This window comes from Coturnix japonica, chromosome 3 (assembly GCF_001577835.2).
Source record: "Coturnix japonica isolate 7356 chromosome 3, Coturnix japonica 2.1, whole genome shotgun sequence".
NCBI classification, from domain to species: Eukaryota; Metazoa; Chordata; class Aves; order Galliformes; family Phasianidae; genus Coturnix; species Coturnix japonica.
In genome coordinates, this window is record NC_029518.1 from 50,285,161 (window position 1) to 50,303,582 (window position 18,422).

The window sequence follows — 18,422 nt, forward strand, 5'->3', positions numbered from 1 at the left end:
TGAAGAACTTCCCCCTAACATCCAACCTAAATCTTCCCTCTTATCACAGAATACACTACATCTATTCCATATGACTATCAACAAAAGCTGAAGTGTTTCTGCTTATTCCCCAAAAACATCCACATTCTACCACTTGCACCACAGGGGATTCGACCCATTTACTATGAATTTGAAGTGTATTAGTGAACATCCTCCACACGGTCACGGCACTTCCGCTCCTTGCCAGCAGGAAGAGCCATGAGCAAGTCGAACCCAGCGCTGTGCCCTTGGGCGCATGCGCCAGACGCCTGGTTTCCCTGGCAGCGGGGATTGTTTTCGGCCAAACCATCTGCGCGGCGCTGCGGGGGGGAACGCCGGGTAAGGGCGAGCCCACTGACGGGGGGACACGGGGCTGCCGCTGCGCTGCCACCGAGGCGGACGGGCCCAATGTGAGTGATGTCGTTGCCGCGGGCGGGTGGGAAAGCGGGGTAGTGTAAGGCAGGGACGGCTGGGTGCGGAGAGGGCAGGAGGGATCCGCCCCCAGCCCCCCTCGGCGTCGGGGTCGGCGTTGGATGCGGAGCGCGCTGTGAACGCAGCCGTTGGTGCTTGCGGGCGGTGCTCGGAGGGGAGGCGGCGTGGAGAGGACGGCTGGGCCTGTGGGTGCTGGGGGGGACAGCTGTGCACCTCTCGTAGGCTGTTTTTGATAGGCAAGGTCATAGATATTTGCATGGCATTAATAAAGTTTATTGTCAGCTTTCTCGACTTAGAATAACGCCCCTACTTTGTGAACTCACACTTATTGTTAGCGTTTCAATACCTGAAGGGAACTTACTCCCAGGAGGGGAGTAAACTCTTGGAAAGGGCTGACAATAGCAGACACGGGGAAATGGTTTAAGTTAAAAGAGGGAAGATTTAGGTTTGGATGTTAGGGGGGAAGTTCTTCACTAGAGAGTGTTAGGCCTGGAACAGGCTGCCCAGGGAGGTTGTGGATGCCCCGTCCTTGGAGGTGTTCAAGACCAGGTGGACGGGGCCCTGGGCAAACCTGATCTAGTAAAGGTGTATGTTTGGTGGCCCTGCCAGGCAGGGGGGTTGGAACTACATGATCCTTGAGGTCCCTTCCAACCCGGGTCATTCTGTGATTCTGTGATTGTTAGTAAAAATGAACAGATTCCACTCGGTATTATTTTCCTGTATAATTCTGCATTAAAGCTTTTACATGTGTCTAGAGATGGTGGTCCCTAGAGATACCTGAATGAGAAACCTACTGGTAAAATCCAAGATCTCCTACTATGAGATGACTGACCTCATCTAAAGGATCAGATATGAACTAAGAGCTGCTGGAATATTTTTGAATTCCCATTCTATAGTACAATTTATACAAATTCTTATCTGTTATAATATAACTTGCTCTTGAGTTTGTCATTCATTTATTAATAAAAGCATTTTTCCAGGGTGGTGTGGCATGCTTTGCTTTGGGAATACCCACATTGTAAATGCAGAATATAGTGACTCACTGTACTGCAACTGTGAAAAGAACAGAAACTGATGGAGAATCAGATTTAGAAGTACAGGTGAAATATTAGAAAAAATCAAGACTTGATTTTTCTGAAAGGTCTCCATTGGCTCTTGGAAGATTTAATGATTTATTTTTCCTGGTTATTTCTGATGGCTGAAATATGCTACTGTTCCCAAATAAGTATTTTTGTCGTTCCTGGATTGCCTTAAATTAATTAACATGGGAAAGATTAAGTCCAGCCAGGCAACAGTGTATTTTACTAGATTAATCTCAGTGAGTTTATTTTAGGTTGGATGTCAAGGGGTCACTATGAGGGTGGTGAGGTGCTGGCACAGGCTGCCCATAGAGGTTGTGGGTGCCCCATCCCTGGAGGTGTTCAAGGCCAGGTTGGATGGGGCCCTGGGCATCCTGGTCTAGTATTAAATGTGGAGGTTTGTGGCCCTGCCTGTGGAAAGGGGTTGGGGATTCATAATCCTTGAGGTCCCTTCAACCCCAGGCCATTGTGTGGTTCAGACTGGGGGCTTGTGGTTGTTGATCTCTAATGTAAGGTTAAATCTCTCCTATTTTAAGGTGATGTTATATAAACAGTTCTTATCCCTGTTGATTAATGATCTATATTTACACCAGTCTAATGGTTGCTTTAACCATGTCAGACATCTTGTGATTCTGAACTAGAAATGTGCATGAAAGAAAAACACTGCCACTATAGGATTTAATCTCAATTTTACTGAGATAAGATGATACTTCTGAATGCTCAGATGTAAATGGAAAGTGCCCGTGGTCAATTTGGCAAACCTATGCATTTCATAGAGACTACTGGCCACATAAGATGAGTCTGGCCTTGGGAAAGATATTTGTTCCATTATGAGGAAAACTGTCTGCAAAATTAATTTACCTGCACGTTTTTGTTGTTGTATGACTCGCTTGTCCTTTGGCTATAAAATGTACCCATACTTGTAGTCAGTTTGTACTTTCATTCCCTGTTAGAGTAAGGCATTTGTGTTACTTTAAACAGTCACTGTTTAATTGTGCTGTTGAAGCTTTGCTCTACAAGTAGGAACGTTTTTAGTAAGGAAAAATATTTGTGCCCTGGTGGGTGAAAGGATGAAGCATATTAAAGAATACATCATTTCCTGTGAAGTCACTCTGGCCATCCTTGGGCATTTCAGATGTTCTTACATTGTTGGATGCTGAGTACACAAAACTAATAACATCTGCCAACTGACTAAGCAGCATTTATTTAACCTCAAACCACTTTGTCTATTTTTTTGTTTGTTTCTTAATTTGGTTTGGTTTTGTCAGTTAGCAGAATAGGCTACAATAAGTAACTGAAAGCTTGTGCCAGTGGGGGATAAGGAAGAAGCAAGTAACACTGAAAGAGACAGGACGAACCCGAGGCCTACCATAGTGAAGATGCTCAGGCCCATAATCCACCCCAACTCCTTATCTATATACAAGTATTGTCAGTGCTAGATGGCTTGAACTGAAGCTGTTTTGGAGAGAATTAGTCAGTAGAGCTTAATAAAGTTTACTAGTACATCTTAATTTACTAGGACTGGTGTATTTTGGATCCTGTCAGTGCGTGAGTGGTGTCTAACACAGGCTGTTCTGTAGGAAGAACTTGGAACTCTTGCCTGAGGAGCTATTGGAAAGGTAGGTAGGGCTGGTAGTGTATTGTATAGAAGGCCTAGGGAAACACAATGTATTCATAGGTCATAGGAAGGTAGGTTTCATTAGTTCCATGGTTTGCAAAAACAGCTTTTTGTATTATACAAATATTCTGCTTCTGACACATTCTTGGCAATACCAAGGAAAGTATTCACAGGTAGACCAATAATCTTAGAAGAGCTGAACTCACCTTACTACTGAAGGTGCTCTCTGGCTGTGCAGCATTCCTCCTTAGGAAAAAAGCCTAGACATAAGAGCTATCCTCCCTACACTGGCTGGCCCTTACATGAGCCCAGGGCAACTCAACACTGCATCCACCCCTTGTGGTCAGGTGGAGAGCAGAGGTACAGTTTGCCTGTGCTCCCTGGGCCAGCCCCAACCCCTTCATCAGGTGCTCCATTACCAGTTTAAGCCCTGACCTAACAGCTCCTCTACAACGACAATCTCATTTTTCTTGATGAAGAGATAAATCCATGTAATATTTTTATTTGCCTTCCAGCTTTGTTTGTATTGCAGTTTCAAGCTTTTCTCCACAACCAGTAGGGTGTAACAGTTTTTTCTTTGCAGAAAAGTTTCATGTAATTGCTTGTCTACTTCATTCGAAATACAAATGTTTTAGGTAAACATAAATATTTAGAGAACTGCACTAAAGTTAGATTTGCTAACAGCTGTGAATCTTTTTCCATGTAGGCTATCTATTGGCTAACATGGGATTTCTTTAAGATGCTATCAGATAGGAATCTGATTAGGGAAGTTTCAGTGTAAATGGCTTGTCATAATTTAGTGAAATACTTATTTCCAGACTGTCTGAAAGACCTGTAGTCATACTTGATATTAATGAATACACATTCAATTTGTAGCTTTAATAAAGTCTATGGCCCAGTTATGTTAAAGTTGTTAATTACTTTCAAGACAATGATGAATGCCGAGGAAGAAGCAGCCGTTGTGTTGAGCCTCCTTTAACTGAAGACTGAAAATGCCGACAGGTAGGAATATTTGTGTTTGATTTCTAATGCATATTTTAATAGATAGAACTACATGATGGGAACTTCTTCCGTTGATAAATTTTTCAATCTTTTCTTTTGAACCCATGGTTGTGCCTGGTTTTCAAGATACTGTTTATTATTATTATTATTATTATTATTATTATTATTATTATTATTATTATTATTATTATTAATTTTTTTAATGTATCTGCTTCTTTAACTGTATTAATTATAATGGTAAATATGCTTTAGCTGAGGATTCTGTAGGCTTTTCTGGTGGTGCGCTGGATTGCGTTTGTAATAATTTAGTTACAAATTAAGCATTACCTAGGCACAGGGTGGCAGGGCTAGAACACCTGCTCCTTCAAGCGTTGAAATGCTGCTGATAACAATATTACAGTTCAGATAAATCCAGGGGCTCTCAACTTTAGCTGTTTTCAGATCCATCGGTGCTTCTGCCTCTTGCAGATTTGTTTCAGGCTCAGTAAGAGCCCAGAGATGCTCCTTTTCCTGGGGGACAGTATGTTAACATCTTTTATCAGGGTACTACTGATCAGAAATGATGAGGGCAATCATCTGTGCTCTGCTTTGGGTAGCTCAAGGTCTTTTGCTGTTCCTGATGTGTGTACTGTTTAAAAATCTGCTTTCTTCAGGAAACAGATTAAAAACAGTGCCAGTTTCAGCAATGAGTAGCTGTGTGTGTTTGTACCATGTTGCCAAGTGATCCTCTTGTAGTTCACACAGTCAGTGGAAATTCTTAACTAAATACTAAGCACATTTCTTGGTACATTTTTCCTGGTATAAATAATTACTGCCTCCTGTTGTGTTAAAGCACTTTTATGGGAGAAGTGGTTTTTGAATCACAGTCTAATTTACATTTTTCAGTTGAAAGTGAGGCAAAGGCAAAAACCAAAGTTCGCTTTGAGGAAATCTTCAGACGTCATGCTGGCCTAACAGATGAAAATAAATCAAGGAAAAAGAAGTTCCCCTCTCAGGAGAATATTGTGGTAAGTCTGAATGCCTCCAAATTTTGTTTAGCTGCCTTTCTTCATGGAAAAAGACCAGGAAAATGGACCTCAGAAAGGAAGTGTGCAGAAATATAGTTTATACTTTGAACAAAATGCTTACGTGTCTTTTGGTTTAACATGGGTTTTATTTATTGTTTTTGTACCTGAAGTTGATTCTTTTACCTTAGTGGCCTGTCAAAATCATTTGGTACGTAATTTTGGAAAAGAATAAGTGATATACACTCATTTAAAGTCAGTCATTACTTTTTTCTTATTATGTTTTTTTAAATTTTTGCAATTTTCATATTTGCTACTGACCAGTAGGAATTTGAATGATAGAATTATGTGGGATTATAGCCATAACTATTTGGTTTTGAGTAATACAGGTGTAAAATACATCTGTGACTCGAGAATTTATAAGACCTTAAACCATCATCAATTTAATTCCCTAAAGTTACTGATATAGGAATTTACAAACAATATTAAACAACACTTGACGTGTTTTTTCATTTTGATCTCTATAATCAACATATTTCTGCATGTGCTGAACTATATTTCTTTACCTGTGTTGCATGTGTACTTAGGCAGTACACCCATTTTAAGGATTGTGCCTTAGCTCATGACTTGCAGATTAGGAATGCTTCTTATCCATGTCACTGCATGGTTAGATGACTTTTGTGGCATACCTCTCGTTAAAAGAACCCAAAAGCTTCCTTTGAGTTAATTTCATAACATTTTTCTTGAACAGAAACATAGTTTTTGAGTCCTATATAATTCCAACTATTGATGATTAGATTTTCCAAGGAAAGGTCTTTGCTTAAAATACGAGTTTATTTTTGTGTGTGTTCTTTTGTTTAGTTTTGGTTTTTATTTTCTTCCTGCTAGGTTTTATGCTGTCCATCTTTTTTCTTGCAGTTGCATCCATTTCAGATGTTGGAAGTGAAAGTTCATTCTTTTGTAACTCATTAAAAACAATTGAATGTTATTCTCAGATCTTTACATATATTTATTACTGACTATGTAACTACTAAATCTACTTATAGATAAAACCACCCAATATTGTCATACAGAAATACAGCTTTGTCTTTTGATCATCTGAAGCTAGTATTTATGGATTTTCATATATACATATATATTTAGAGGCTCAGGGAGACCTCATTGCACTCTGCAACTTCCTGAAGGGAGATTGTGATGAGGAGGACTTTGGCTTCTTCTTTCAGGCAATCAGAGGCATATGTAACTGTGGCCTTGTAAGGGTTATCAAGTGAAGATCACCAAGCTGTTTTGCTGTTCTGTAGATCAATCCCTATGGAAAACAAAAGGAAGTACATGCAGTGGATGAAGGTTTATTCTAGAGTGAAGCTCAGTGCATTACTGGTTTTTAAATTACTTAACCCACCAGTCACAACCAACAACTCCTTGCAAGGTTATCAGCATCTTCTAAAAGAAGACTTCTTCAAAAGCGATATTCAAAGACCTGCTAATTCAATAGTACAGAAATCTTTTGTTGCACAGACATAACTATATAAATGTTATGATGCTGAGGGGAGTAGATGATCTTTAAAGTCTCCTCCAACCCAAGCCATTCTGTGCTTCTATGAAACATGTTTTTCATTGTTTTGTGTTTGTTTTTTTTTTAATTTGTAATTTTTAAGGATGATGCACATAGTTGTATATTCGCGTGCAACTATATATTACTCCCATAAAAATCTAATGCTTGCTTTGTTTTTTAAATTGTTTTTCAAGTATTTCTGATGTAAAAACGTTCCTGTATTGGAGATAGCTAGAAATTCTGGAAGTAGAATCATGGTGAGCTCAAACAAAAGCTCATACACACCAATAAGGGAGCATTTTTAGTATTAGTGTGGGTGGAGCTGTGAATTTAAACCAATCAAAACACCATATCAAAAATAAATTGAGAACAAGATATATTGAAACTTTGCACTGACAGTTCTGAATATTTCCTTAAAGTCTGTCAAAGATTTAAGAGCTCACACTGATATTTTCCATGCTGCATTTTGTTAGGAATTTCTGTGAACACTTCAGCAAATGCCTTTAATTTATTTGTGAGAAATAAATGTTTCAGTCTGTCATTTATTAATTTTAAACATGAAAACTATTAGATCCTTGATTTTTCTTTGTAATTTACAATTATATTTTATATTCTTTTCATTTATAGCTTGACACTTTTAGAAGTAATATTGATCTAACCAAAGAAAATGGGAATGATGAATCAATTATAAACAACACTTACAATCAAGAAGAAGAGAGTCCCCGATTCACAAAAAATAGAGATAAAGCATCACACTCAGAGAAAATAAATAACGATGTTGTTAGTGAGGAGGCAAGCAAGCAAACAAAGTCTAACAAGAAGAAAAAGAAATCGTTGTTACAAGAACAATTTAATGAGGAGGAAAATTTATGTGAAGCTAAATCGGAGCGTCTTGAAAAAAAAAAAAATGATTTTCCAAAGAAAAAGACAAAAAGTAAATCACAAACAGATGTACCTCATCAAGAAGGTGATGGAAAGATTAAAAATTCCTTCACTGAAGTGAGAAATGCAACTGAATTAGAAGAGGAAGAAGAGCTAATTCAAGCCTATCAGTTGCATGTGGCTGAGAATGAGGTAAATGCAATTAAAAAGAAAATAAGAATGAAACTTAAAGAACAGATGTCTGAATTTACCTCTGCTCTTCAAAGCCATGAAGTTTTATTGAGTGATGAAGCGGGCAAAAAGAAGAAAAAGAAGAAAGAAGTCGCAGTCGTGTGTGAAGCAGAAACAAGGTATTGTGATAAGTAGACCATTTGTGTATGAATGTTAAGCAAAATTATTCATATTAAGATAGTCTATCCGGGAGCTTTTGTATTTATATGTTAAGTGCTGAGCTAACTGGAGAATTCTGTTAAGAGATAAATGCTTCAGAACACTGTTGACATTAATATTAAACTTACAGTTTCTTAATCTTCCATACAATTATTCTATATGCCATAAAATGCAATTGCTGACAATAATCCATTACCTTGCAGTGCAATGTCCCTTTCTGAGCTACAGCATCATCCAGGAGAAGGTGATAATGAAAATCATTTATTGGAAAGAGAATTTGTATCAGAAGGACAGAACCTGGAGGAAAGCATGGAAAAACAGAAACCTAAAGTAAAGCAGGTTAAAAAGAAAACCAAAAAAGGTCTGCCATCAAAATGAGTGGTGTGCTTCTGTATCCAAACCTCTTTGTTTTTGCTTTTTTGTTTTTTGTTTCTTACCTACATATTTTGCCACTAGTACTACCATAACAGTGGCTGAGACTGGAGTTGAAGTTGCATGTTTCTTTAACTAGTTGTAAATTTTTTGCTTCCAATTCTAGCACTCAAATGTAAGGAAGTTAATTTGATATATACATATTTATGTATATTTAATCACATCTTTATAACTATTGTATTGATGCTGCTTTGACGTGTTGCTCAGTTCAAACATAAGACATGTTTCCAGGTAGCACGCGGTCTTGTTGGAGAATTAATTTCCTCAAATATTGTAGAGTCCAAAATAGGAAGTGATTTTGTTTTTTTAAAAAGGTCGTCACGTGAATTAATGTTTTGCTAACAATTAAGCATGGCAGTCTCACTGTAACTTCTAAATTGGGATATTCTTCAGCCAATGTTTGATAGATTCAGGCAAAATACACTAGAGAAAGCATCAGTTGTTGCTTATATAGTTTAGTTTGGCTTTGTTTTTAATAAAATTACAGGCCATAGCCCTGGGCAGGTTAGTGAACTATATTGATTTTAAGTAATTATGCTAGAGAAGAGCTGTATCAATCAAGAGAAAGACCTCTGTCTTTAAATATTGTTAATAGAAGTAATTTGTATACGTTTTTATATATTTTGTGCATTAAACCATGTTTAAAATGCTACAAATTTTATGATTTTATTCTAGCCCAGTACAAAAAGAACATACAAAATACTTTACTGTTGAATGTTAAGAGAATATGAAATATTTTTACTTGTTAAACTGCTACAGTAATCTTTGAGTTTTGTTTTTCTGTTTGTTTGTTACTGTTTGTTGAAGATAACTCAGGAATTACTGCAGAAAATGATGAGGAAATGAAGACTTCAGAAATTTCAACTCAGTCTAAAATTGGTTCTGATGATGATCTTGTGTTGGGAGTTTATATCCATCGATCTGATCGACTTAAAACTGATCTGGTATCTCATCCTGTAGTTAAAATCCATATTGTTGATCAGAGAAGTGGCTCATATGTCAAGAAGGAGCACAGGTGACTTTTGTTTAGTAAACTGTTTCTCTTGTTTGTGATCGTTATAAATACATTTTTTAAATGTACTTATAAAATGGAACATGAAAATAATGCTGAATTTGAAGCTTGCAAGACTTTTAATTTTATAATAAATTTTAATATATTTAATAAATTTATAATTTATTTTCTAAAATCAAATGTTGTCTTGTATTTTTCCTTGCTTCTGTTAGTTAAAGTTACTCTTTTGTTGGAGTTTTGTGATTTTAAGACATTATAACAATTATAACTTTTTGGAATTTTTTTTATACAGGGAGAGGAAAGTAGTGTCTTACTATGAGGAGGAGCAAATCGACCACATTCTTCCTATTATGACACAGCCGTATGACTTGAGACAGTTTAAATCAACAGTTCCAGAATGGGAGGAACAACTTATTTTTAATGAGCGCTTTAATTATTTTATTCAAAATACTGAAGAAAGCCCTCAAGTAATTCTCTTTTTTGAGGTAAGATTAAATATTTCAGTGTTTCGATCACTGTGATTTTGTAAAGTTTGTGTTTATTGAAGAGTATATATATATATATATAAATATATATATATATGTGGCTTATTCAAGTGGGTTTTTTTCAGTTATATTGAATTACTAGTGAAGCTTTAATACACATCATTAAGTGGAGATTTAAAACAGTAGTATTGATGATTAACACCACTTATTTATAAGCCTAAAAAACCCTGATCTGTAAGAAGTAAGGAGAATCAAGCTTTCTTATGAACTTGGCTAACAAACTCAATGTAAAGGCTCATTAAATAACTCCAGATCAGGTAGGATGATACCACATATAAATGATAATGCTTTCTTTTCCACATTCATCTTTGAATCATGGAATGGCTCAAGTTGGAAGGAATGTTAGATTTTTCAACCCCCCTGCTGTGGGCAGGGGTGTCACCCACCAGATCAGGTTACCCAGAGCCCCATCCAACCTGGCTTTGAATGCCTTCAGGGATGGGGCACCCACAGCTTCTGTGGGCAACTGTGCCACTGCCTCACCATCCTTTCTTTAAAGAATTTCTGTCTAACATCTAATCTGACCATTCTTTTTAGTTTAAAAATGTTTTCCCTTGTCCTGTCACTGTGAGATTAAAAGTTGTCTTTCTTTTTTATAAGCCCCCTTTAAGTACACGCAGGGCACAGTAAGGTCTTTGTAGAGTACTTCTTCTGAACAAGCCCAGGTCCCTCAGCCTGTCTTCATAGGAGAGGTTCTCCAGCCCTCTGATTATCTTCATGGCCCTACTGGGTTGCAAGATCATGCTGATGGCTCATGTCCAGGTTCTGATACACCAGACCCCTCAAGTCTTTCTCCGCAGAGCTGCTCTCGATGTGTTCTTCTCCCAGCCTGTACACGTATCTGGGGTGGCAATTCTTGAAATATGAAAAGAAGCTGAAGTACTAGAAACTCAAAGATGGAGTCTGTCTGCTTGTAGCAGCACTTCTTTTCCATTGTACCAATGAAGAAGCTGTTGTCTTGTTTTGAATTAACCTTTTAGAAATTGTAGAGTATGTTTTTAAAATAATTTTCTGCTTAAGTACTTCAGTGATTGTAAAGAATGTATATAAGAGATTTTTCAGTATTTAACTGAAATTGCAAAGCTAATACAATAAATACTTCTTTATTCCTTTTTTAAAAGAAATTCAAATATGTGATATATATGATATCACCATATGTTTCTTCTTTTTCCTGTGATACTCATAAATGAACACACCTTTAGAATAAAGATTCTCTGGTTATGTAACACAAACGTAGCTGCAGTTGTGCGTAATGATTATTCATGGGAATTATGATGGTGGGTCCAAGTGTATGACTACACCAAAAACCTGCAGTTTGAACAGCATGCTGTTTTAAGTTTAACTTAAACTATAACATAATTTTAAGTTTCTACATACTTGATAAACTTACAGGAGATGCTATATAAGAGAATATTCTTGTCTGATGAGAAAAATGAAGAATCTCATGGGCAGAACTGATCACACACAGAATCACACAGATTCACACAGTAATTTTCTGAAATTGAAAGCTGTAATAAACCACATCTAATGCATTTTCAGCAGTATTATTTTTATTTCCATAAAGTATATATTCACTGAAAGTACAGTTACATGCCTACTGATGCTTGCAGATCCTCGATTTTCTAAGTATGGATGAAGTGAGAGTCAGCTCTGATGCACGAATTCAGGACTCTGGTTTCCGAAAAATCTGTTGGGCGTTTCTAAAGGTATTGTAAATATTTAAAGGAAGAAGAAAATATTAGAAAACTTTTTTATTGTATTATGTCAAATAACTACCAGTTAAGTGGTAAAATACTTCTGGTTAAAGACTGCGGAGCTCTTCCCATCTGCAGGATATCGTTGTTGTGCATGTGGAATAAACTCTAACAATTAGTCTACCATCCAAGCTTTATCTTTGTGATTTCATTAAGGAGGTATTCAATTATTTCATTACCTCTTTTAGGAATAGTAATCTTTCCCAGAGGGAAGTGGACTTCAGAATCTTGCTGCAGATCCCTGTGTACATGAGGCCTTCTAAAGATGAGCAGCTTTTTTGTTGTTTTCTATTGTTTCTGCATCTATGGCTGCTGCATTTGAGCTTATCCTCACTTGCTGCAGCCTGGGACTCTGCTACCCTGCTGTCATTGCTGTGTTTTCCATCACATTATAGCATTACAACGTTACACACTTTTTTACAGCTTGTTGGTGCAAATGGAGTTCTAAATGTGGATGGAAAACTCCGTCTGCAGTTGTATTACCCACCTTCAAAGACCAGGTCCCATTCAGACATCGTTGAAGTTTATGACTGGTGGGCAAAGTGTCCTAGAAATCGCTACCCATCAACTTTATATGTTACTGTAAGAGGCATAAAACTGCCAGATCATGTAAGTTAAATTTTATGTATTTACTGATGCTAAGCTCCTAAAGAAAAATCTCTGTAAATAGCTGCTTTGGGTGTATGTGTGTAAATGCTGTGCCTGTGTGTAGAATATAAAATAGCTAATATGTAACTAGCTATAAATACAGCTTTGCATCTTAAGATATGTGTTCTAAACTCAATGTTTTGTAGCTATCTTTGGAAAAAAATGTTTTTCCTATTTGCAGAATTGTTTATTCTGCTATTGACAGGAAACATTCAGGGTACTTTCTGAAAAACAGATAATCCTTCTCATTAGGAGAAAATGCTATTTTAAGTCACTGGAGTCATGTGAAGTGTGTAAGTTCTGTAAGTGAGAGAAACAGTCATTTAATTATGAATTGCTTTAGATTAATTTCTTATATTTGGATCTAATGTATGAGACTTTTTTCAGTCTCTTTGTTTTTCATCTGTAAAAAACACAGTACGCTTGAAGCTAAAAGTATTTTTAAATTGTTTCTGATATGATACTGTTTATTTTAAAAACTTTTCCCCTAATAATTTTTCTGCCTTAAGGTTGCCCCTTCTTTCCGTTCTATGGTGGCAGTTCAGCAGGAACAAAGTAGTGCAGCACTGAGTGAGCTCCATGGAGAGGGATCTAGAAAATCATGTGAAGTCAGTTCTCCAGAGGAAAAAAAAGAGCAGCTAAAGTGGTCAAGGCTGCCTGGACAGGTGAGGCATCTTATTTTTCTTTTTAAATAAAAAATAATTTAAAGTTTTACTACCTCTCAATAGCTCTGTCATTTTGATTTGTTATAAGGAAGTCATGCATTAAAACATTAGAAAGAACAAACACCACAATTAAAAGCACAGAACACAACGATCTCTCAGAGGTAGCAGAGAAGGCACAGATTCCAACTAATATAGCTCATCCTTTTTATCTCCAGAATTCTCTAGGAATCTGAAAGGCTATTCAGGTACTGAAAGTAAGTTAGGAAACCAGTTCTCAGGTTTAAGTGCATCTGTACACTCCCTTTCAAGGAGAACACTTCAATATATCTTAAACTTTCTTTATTTTCCAATAATGTTTGCTAATTATAATGATAAATAATAGGTAAGCCTGTTTCACAGTGTGGATTTTCTTGCTATAAATGGCAGGTTCCCTAAAATGTGTATTGATGTTAATATTAATTACTTTTCCAAAAATTGCCATTCTGCGAGTGTTTATTCAAAAATAACTGAAAGAAAAGTCCTAGGAATATTAGTTTGCAATAAAAGTAAAATAAAGTTGACAGCTTCATTATTCTTTACTAAACTTTTGTTTCCAACAGTGATCTGTTTAGTGATACGGTGTCCACTGAAAACATCTTTGTAATGTTAGCAGGATGTTGCTCTGAAGAATACTAAAGCCAGTGTTTTTCCAAAAAAAATTAAAAAATAAAAATCATTCAAAGTTATTATTATCTTTGTATACATAAGAATAATTTTACCTTTAAAGATAAATTCTTTAAAATATATTTTTATGTCTCCATGAGTATAGATAGATGATATTTTTCCAAAATGCTCTATCATGAACTGAGTTTCATATGAAATATTTTTATGTGAATGCTAACTACATGAACTTTAAGTACAAGATTTTTTTTTTCTAAGCTGAAATGGATGCAATGTTGTAATGTTTTATTTTAGAGAGAGGTTAAAAGGCAGAAATACACCTCCTCACATGTATAGTTTCTATCAGGATGCATTTCCCTTTATTCTTATGTGAAGAACATTTACTAAATTATTTCAAAAGCAGATATATGTGTATATTTTAAGTGCATAGAAATCTGTTCATATGTATTTGTTAAATTACTAAAAGTTTTGCCTAGTCTGCTTAATGAAACTTGAGATGCTAACTCCATAGCCTATAATATGAAGGATTCTCATGGTTAAGTGTATATTAAAATGAAGGACATTTTCAATTTAGATTTCCTTGAGTTTTAAAGACTTGCCAGATGTCTTGTCTGTACTAGAGAAACAAAAATGAACATACAAACTAAATGTGGTGGAAGTTACACAGAACTCTCTCTGTTTATAAGATCATGGTTTGTTTCTTTTTTCTTTTGAATTCCCTTCAGATGTTAGTAGCTTTTGAAAACTTGTGCAAGAGAAGAGCTGAGGAAGTTTTTCAAGTCTTGTTTAGGCAGTATTTATAACTTTGTAATCCCAATTCTTGCCTGAAAAGCTAGGCTTGCCGCATTCCAAACAAACACCTGTTTTCACTGCGAGGTGGAGATATGGGCTGTTTCTGTATTCGTTTCTCTCGTGATGGAAGAACCCTGGCAGCAGCATGTGCAGGAAAGAATGGCTATCCCATCGCTTGTAAGTTAAAATTGTGTAGTATAGTATAGTATAAAATTTTTCTATAACTGATATACATTATCCTAATGTGGTTCTAATAATTTAAACCTGGTGGGCCCAGTATCTGAAGAATTAGGAAGATTTAAGACATTTGTGACATCAGTGAACCACTAGATGGAAGTATATGCTTGCAGTCCATGCAGACCTAGCAACTATTTGTTACTGTTTTATGAAAATGAGAACATAAAAAAAATGAACTAACTTGTGCTAGCAAAAATTCAGCCTCAGACTTGATTAACCTTTGCTTTATTTGTGTACAATTGATTGTTGATGTTTTCAAAATATTTATTTTTTTATTTAAATTTTCATTAGTGTATGAAATTCCTTCTGGGCAGTTCCTGAGAGAATTCTACGGTCACCTTAACATAGTGTATGATCTTTGTTGGTCAAAGGACAGTAAACACCTTCTTACTGCTTCCTCTGATGGTACTGTCAGGTAAGTATGATAGAAATGTTCTGGCAGACAGCTTCAGTAACATGAATGAAAGTTGGCTTAATTTCGTATTTATGTATTTGAGAGTAAAACTTTCACAAAAATTGATAGTGTCTAAATCTACAGCTCAGCAAATAAATGAACAAAAAACTATATATTTCAAGAAATCGTTCAGGCAGTTGAAATATTCTGTCCTTGGAGGAACTGTCATATTGTGACTTGAAAATTTGTATGTGAGGCAGGAAATAGAAATGCTAAAATTTGTGAAATGTGTTTAAATCTGCCATTTTGCACGTATGTGAATTTTGATTTTCTGGATATGTAGCTGAATATTGCAACTTTAATTACTGTAATTGGAATTTTACTGACTTGTTTCAATGTCTGAATGTATATGCACTTTCTTCACCAATTAAAAAGTGTACTACGCTGCAGTGTTAATGCTAAAATCCTAATCTGTTTGAGGTTTAGAAGCAAAACTCTCAAAACCGTAGAAAACAGGAAAATATGCCTATGACACTGCAGAATTTTGTTATGAGCAACTTCATAGGTTTTCATAGGCTTTTTTTTTTTTGAAGTTCTTGAGATCCCTATCTGTTGTTTCTGTTATGCAATTCAGTAATGCTACAGGCAGTTGCATAATTAAAATACCAGAAGAATTGTTAAATGATACATGTGTGGAGCTTCTTTGTCATCGCCCTATCTTTTTCTGTGTATGAATAAAGAGAATATTTTGTTTCACGTGTTTCTTTTTTTTTTGTTTGTTTTTTTGTTTTGATTCAGATAAAATAAGTTTTTATTGTAGGAAGTGTCAGTTTCAGTCATTTATATTTACTTGTATGAATGTTCCTGAATTCTTGAATTTTTGGCAGCAATATGAAACTGCAGCAGTCTAACTCCGTTTCTGTATGCTATGCATAGTCATAGTATGAGTTATTTCCTGTGTTTATTGTCCATTGCCTTCAAAGTGACTCAATTCAGGAATGGATTTTCTTCTTTCTCCCCTAATGTTGGGATTATTTGACCTTTATAATTAAAGGATGAGGATAGAAAGAACCTTGTTATTTTAAAGTTATATCAGTTTATTACCTGGATCATCACTCAGAGAGTTCTACAAAAGCCTGAAGGGAAAACTAAGAGGTTAAGTGAATCCTTCTTTATATGGTGTTTTATACTGACAATGCTGCCCTTGAACATACCTAAGCTTTAATACCTCATTATTTCTGAGCAATAAATAAGCTTTTCTGCTGTTAGAGCAAAGCCATTCTAAAAGATAGGTTTGTGACTTTGTACATTAAGTTGCAAGTTAATGGATGTACTCTTAGGGATTGTAATTTAGTAATGAGCTCACACAGAGTGACCTTAGAATTCTTCAGCAGTCACCGGAAACAAAACCTGAAAGGACAGCACTCGAACAATTAAATTCCATGTTGTAACAGTGCTCTCTCTGCAGCATGTGATCCACCTGTATTTCATAGTCTGTGTACAATTGCATTGATGTGTTCATCTAAGGAGAAGGATAAACAGATGTGCAATAACACTTCTTAAGAAAAACATGATATTACATCTGTGTGGATAATAAAGGGCAGGAAAGTTCTTACTATGCACTTATCTGAAGAAAATGACTTTGAGATCATGACCACCACTGTATGGTAGATAATTATTGTTTTTAAAATTTTCTGGGTTTTTACTTTTTTTTTGTTTGTTTGTTTGTTTTGTTGGTCCTGAATGTTCCTTTGTGAGTTAATTTTATTGTTTTTTGCTTCTATTTTGTTTTTCCTTTAATGATAACCTAATCTTAATAATGTGTTTATAACTGAAGAAAGAAAACAACAAACCATTCCATGAAATACTTAGTGTATTTTAAAACGTGCAGAATATCCACTAAATAAGTACTCTTTAGTTTACATAGAAGGCAGAGTACTGTGTGAGGTATTAGATGTACCTTAATTCATGTTTGAAAATAGCATATTAAGAGATTAAATATACACAGAACAAATTGGGAGGATTAAAAGTGGCTGTTGAATGTTTGCAAGCATTTGATTTTAGAACCGCTAGCACAAAGCAAAGCATCAGTCATGCCTATGGATATGATTGCTTTCTTCAGTAGGTGTCCTAACATTTTTTCCTTTTAGAATGTGGAAGATTGAAACACAGGTTGCATCTGCAATGAAAGTTTTCCCTCATCCTTCATTTGTTTACACTGCAAAGTACCACCCAGTTGCTGACTTTCTGGTGGTGACAGGATGTTATGATGCTGTAATTAGAATATGGAATGCTAACGTGAACGAAATCAATGGACAACTGCTACAGGAGCTTGATGGTCACAAAAGTTTCATCAATACACTTTGTTTTGATACAGAAGGTATATACCTGGTATTCCTCAAATATTATTTACTTCGGTTGAAGTCTAGTTTCATACAACTAGAGGCAATGTGAAATGCTACAATAAAATCATTTTAGTTCTGTTTGTAATTAATATGTTAATATTGTGTGTTATTTGGAACTACTTTGAACAAACACAAAGGACATGTAATTCCTGATGTAGTTGAAGGGGAATTGGGAATGGTAAGCATACAAAAGATAAACATGTAGAGTCACTCAGCAGTAATGACTGGACAAATTTTGATAGCAATTTAGTTTGTATTGCCCCTATAACTGTCTACTAATTGTTAGCTAATGTTTTGTATATATTGCAGCACAAAATAGCAGAAGTACAGATACTGCTATTCAGAGCATGCAAATGCATAAGTATGCAGGTGGAAAGCCTAGTAGTTAGTGTAGAGAGGTGAGTGGGGAAAAAAAAGCATGTTTGGATAAGGAATTGTAAAACTACATAATCATCTAAGAGCAAAAGCAGGAATTTTAAAAACAGATTGAGGGAACACTCAGCACTTTAGAGGTTTACATGATCAGAACAGTAACAAAGACAGATGTTTCATATTGTTTAAGGCTGTCAACTCCAAACAAATAAGAAATAGGATAGCAGAAATAAGACTGAGAATTTTAATGCTAGACTGAAGTGGAAAGGTGATGAGATTTTCCAGTCTCTACTAATATTAAAAAGTGAGATAAGAGGGCAGAGATTAGTCTGAATGTTGTGAAGAATGTGAATTGGTAGATTAACAGCTGAAGTTGGGTGGTGTCACAGGTGCGCTGACAAAATACTCTGGTTCTTGGGGAGAGTTGAAGGTGGGTGAATGAATAACATACTTGAAAATATTTGACTTAGCGACTTCATTAGTAATTGTGTGATTCATTTTTAGAAATATTATTGGGTATAGTTAC

General features: G+C 35.8%; 1 protein-coding gene across 5 annotated transcripts in view; it reads left to right on the plus strand.

Moving 5' to 3' along the window:
* The first annotated feature begins 270 nt into the window (after positions 1–270).
* The window catches only part of AHI1 (Abelson helper integration site 1), a 79,922-nt gene continuing 61,770 nt past the window's right edge, over positions 271–18,422 (plus strand). For 2 of the 5 annotated variants that reach the window (XM_015858433.2, XM_015858436.2), the window contains exons 1-13: positions 300–428; positions 4,076–4,149; positions 5,035–5,156; positions 7,336–7,940; positions 8,184–8,341; positions 9,220–9,427; positions 9,717–9,909; positions 11,580–11,675; positions 12,147–12,332; positions 12,881–13,036; positions 14,533–14,665; positions 15,017–15,140; positions 17,270–17,499. In XM_015858433.2, the coding sequence (XP_015713919.1) occupies positions 4,140–4,149; positions 5,035–5,156; positions 7,336–7,940; positions 8,184–8,341; positions 9,220–9,427; positions 9,717–9,909; positions 11,580–11,675; positions 12,147–12,332; positions 12,881–13,036; positions 14,533–14,665; positions 15,017–15,140; positions 17,270–17,499 (2,221 nt within the window). In that variant the 5' untranslated portion in view covers positions 300–428; positions 4,076–4,139. Of the gene's footprint in view, positions 429–3,048; positions 3,149–4,023; positions 4,150–5,034; positions 5,157–7,335; positions 7,941–8,183; positions 8,342–9,219; positions 9,428–9,716; positions 9,910–11,579; positions 11,676–12,146; positions 12,333–12,880; positions 13,037–14,532; positions 14,666–15,016; positions 15,141–17,269; positions 17,500–18,422 lie in introns of those variants that run through there. The other 3 variants (XM_015858434.2, XM_015858435.2, XM_015858437.2) reach the window with 3 other exon arrangements.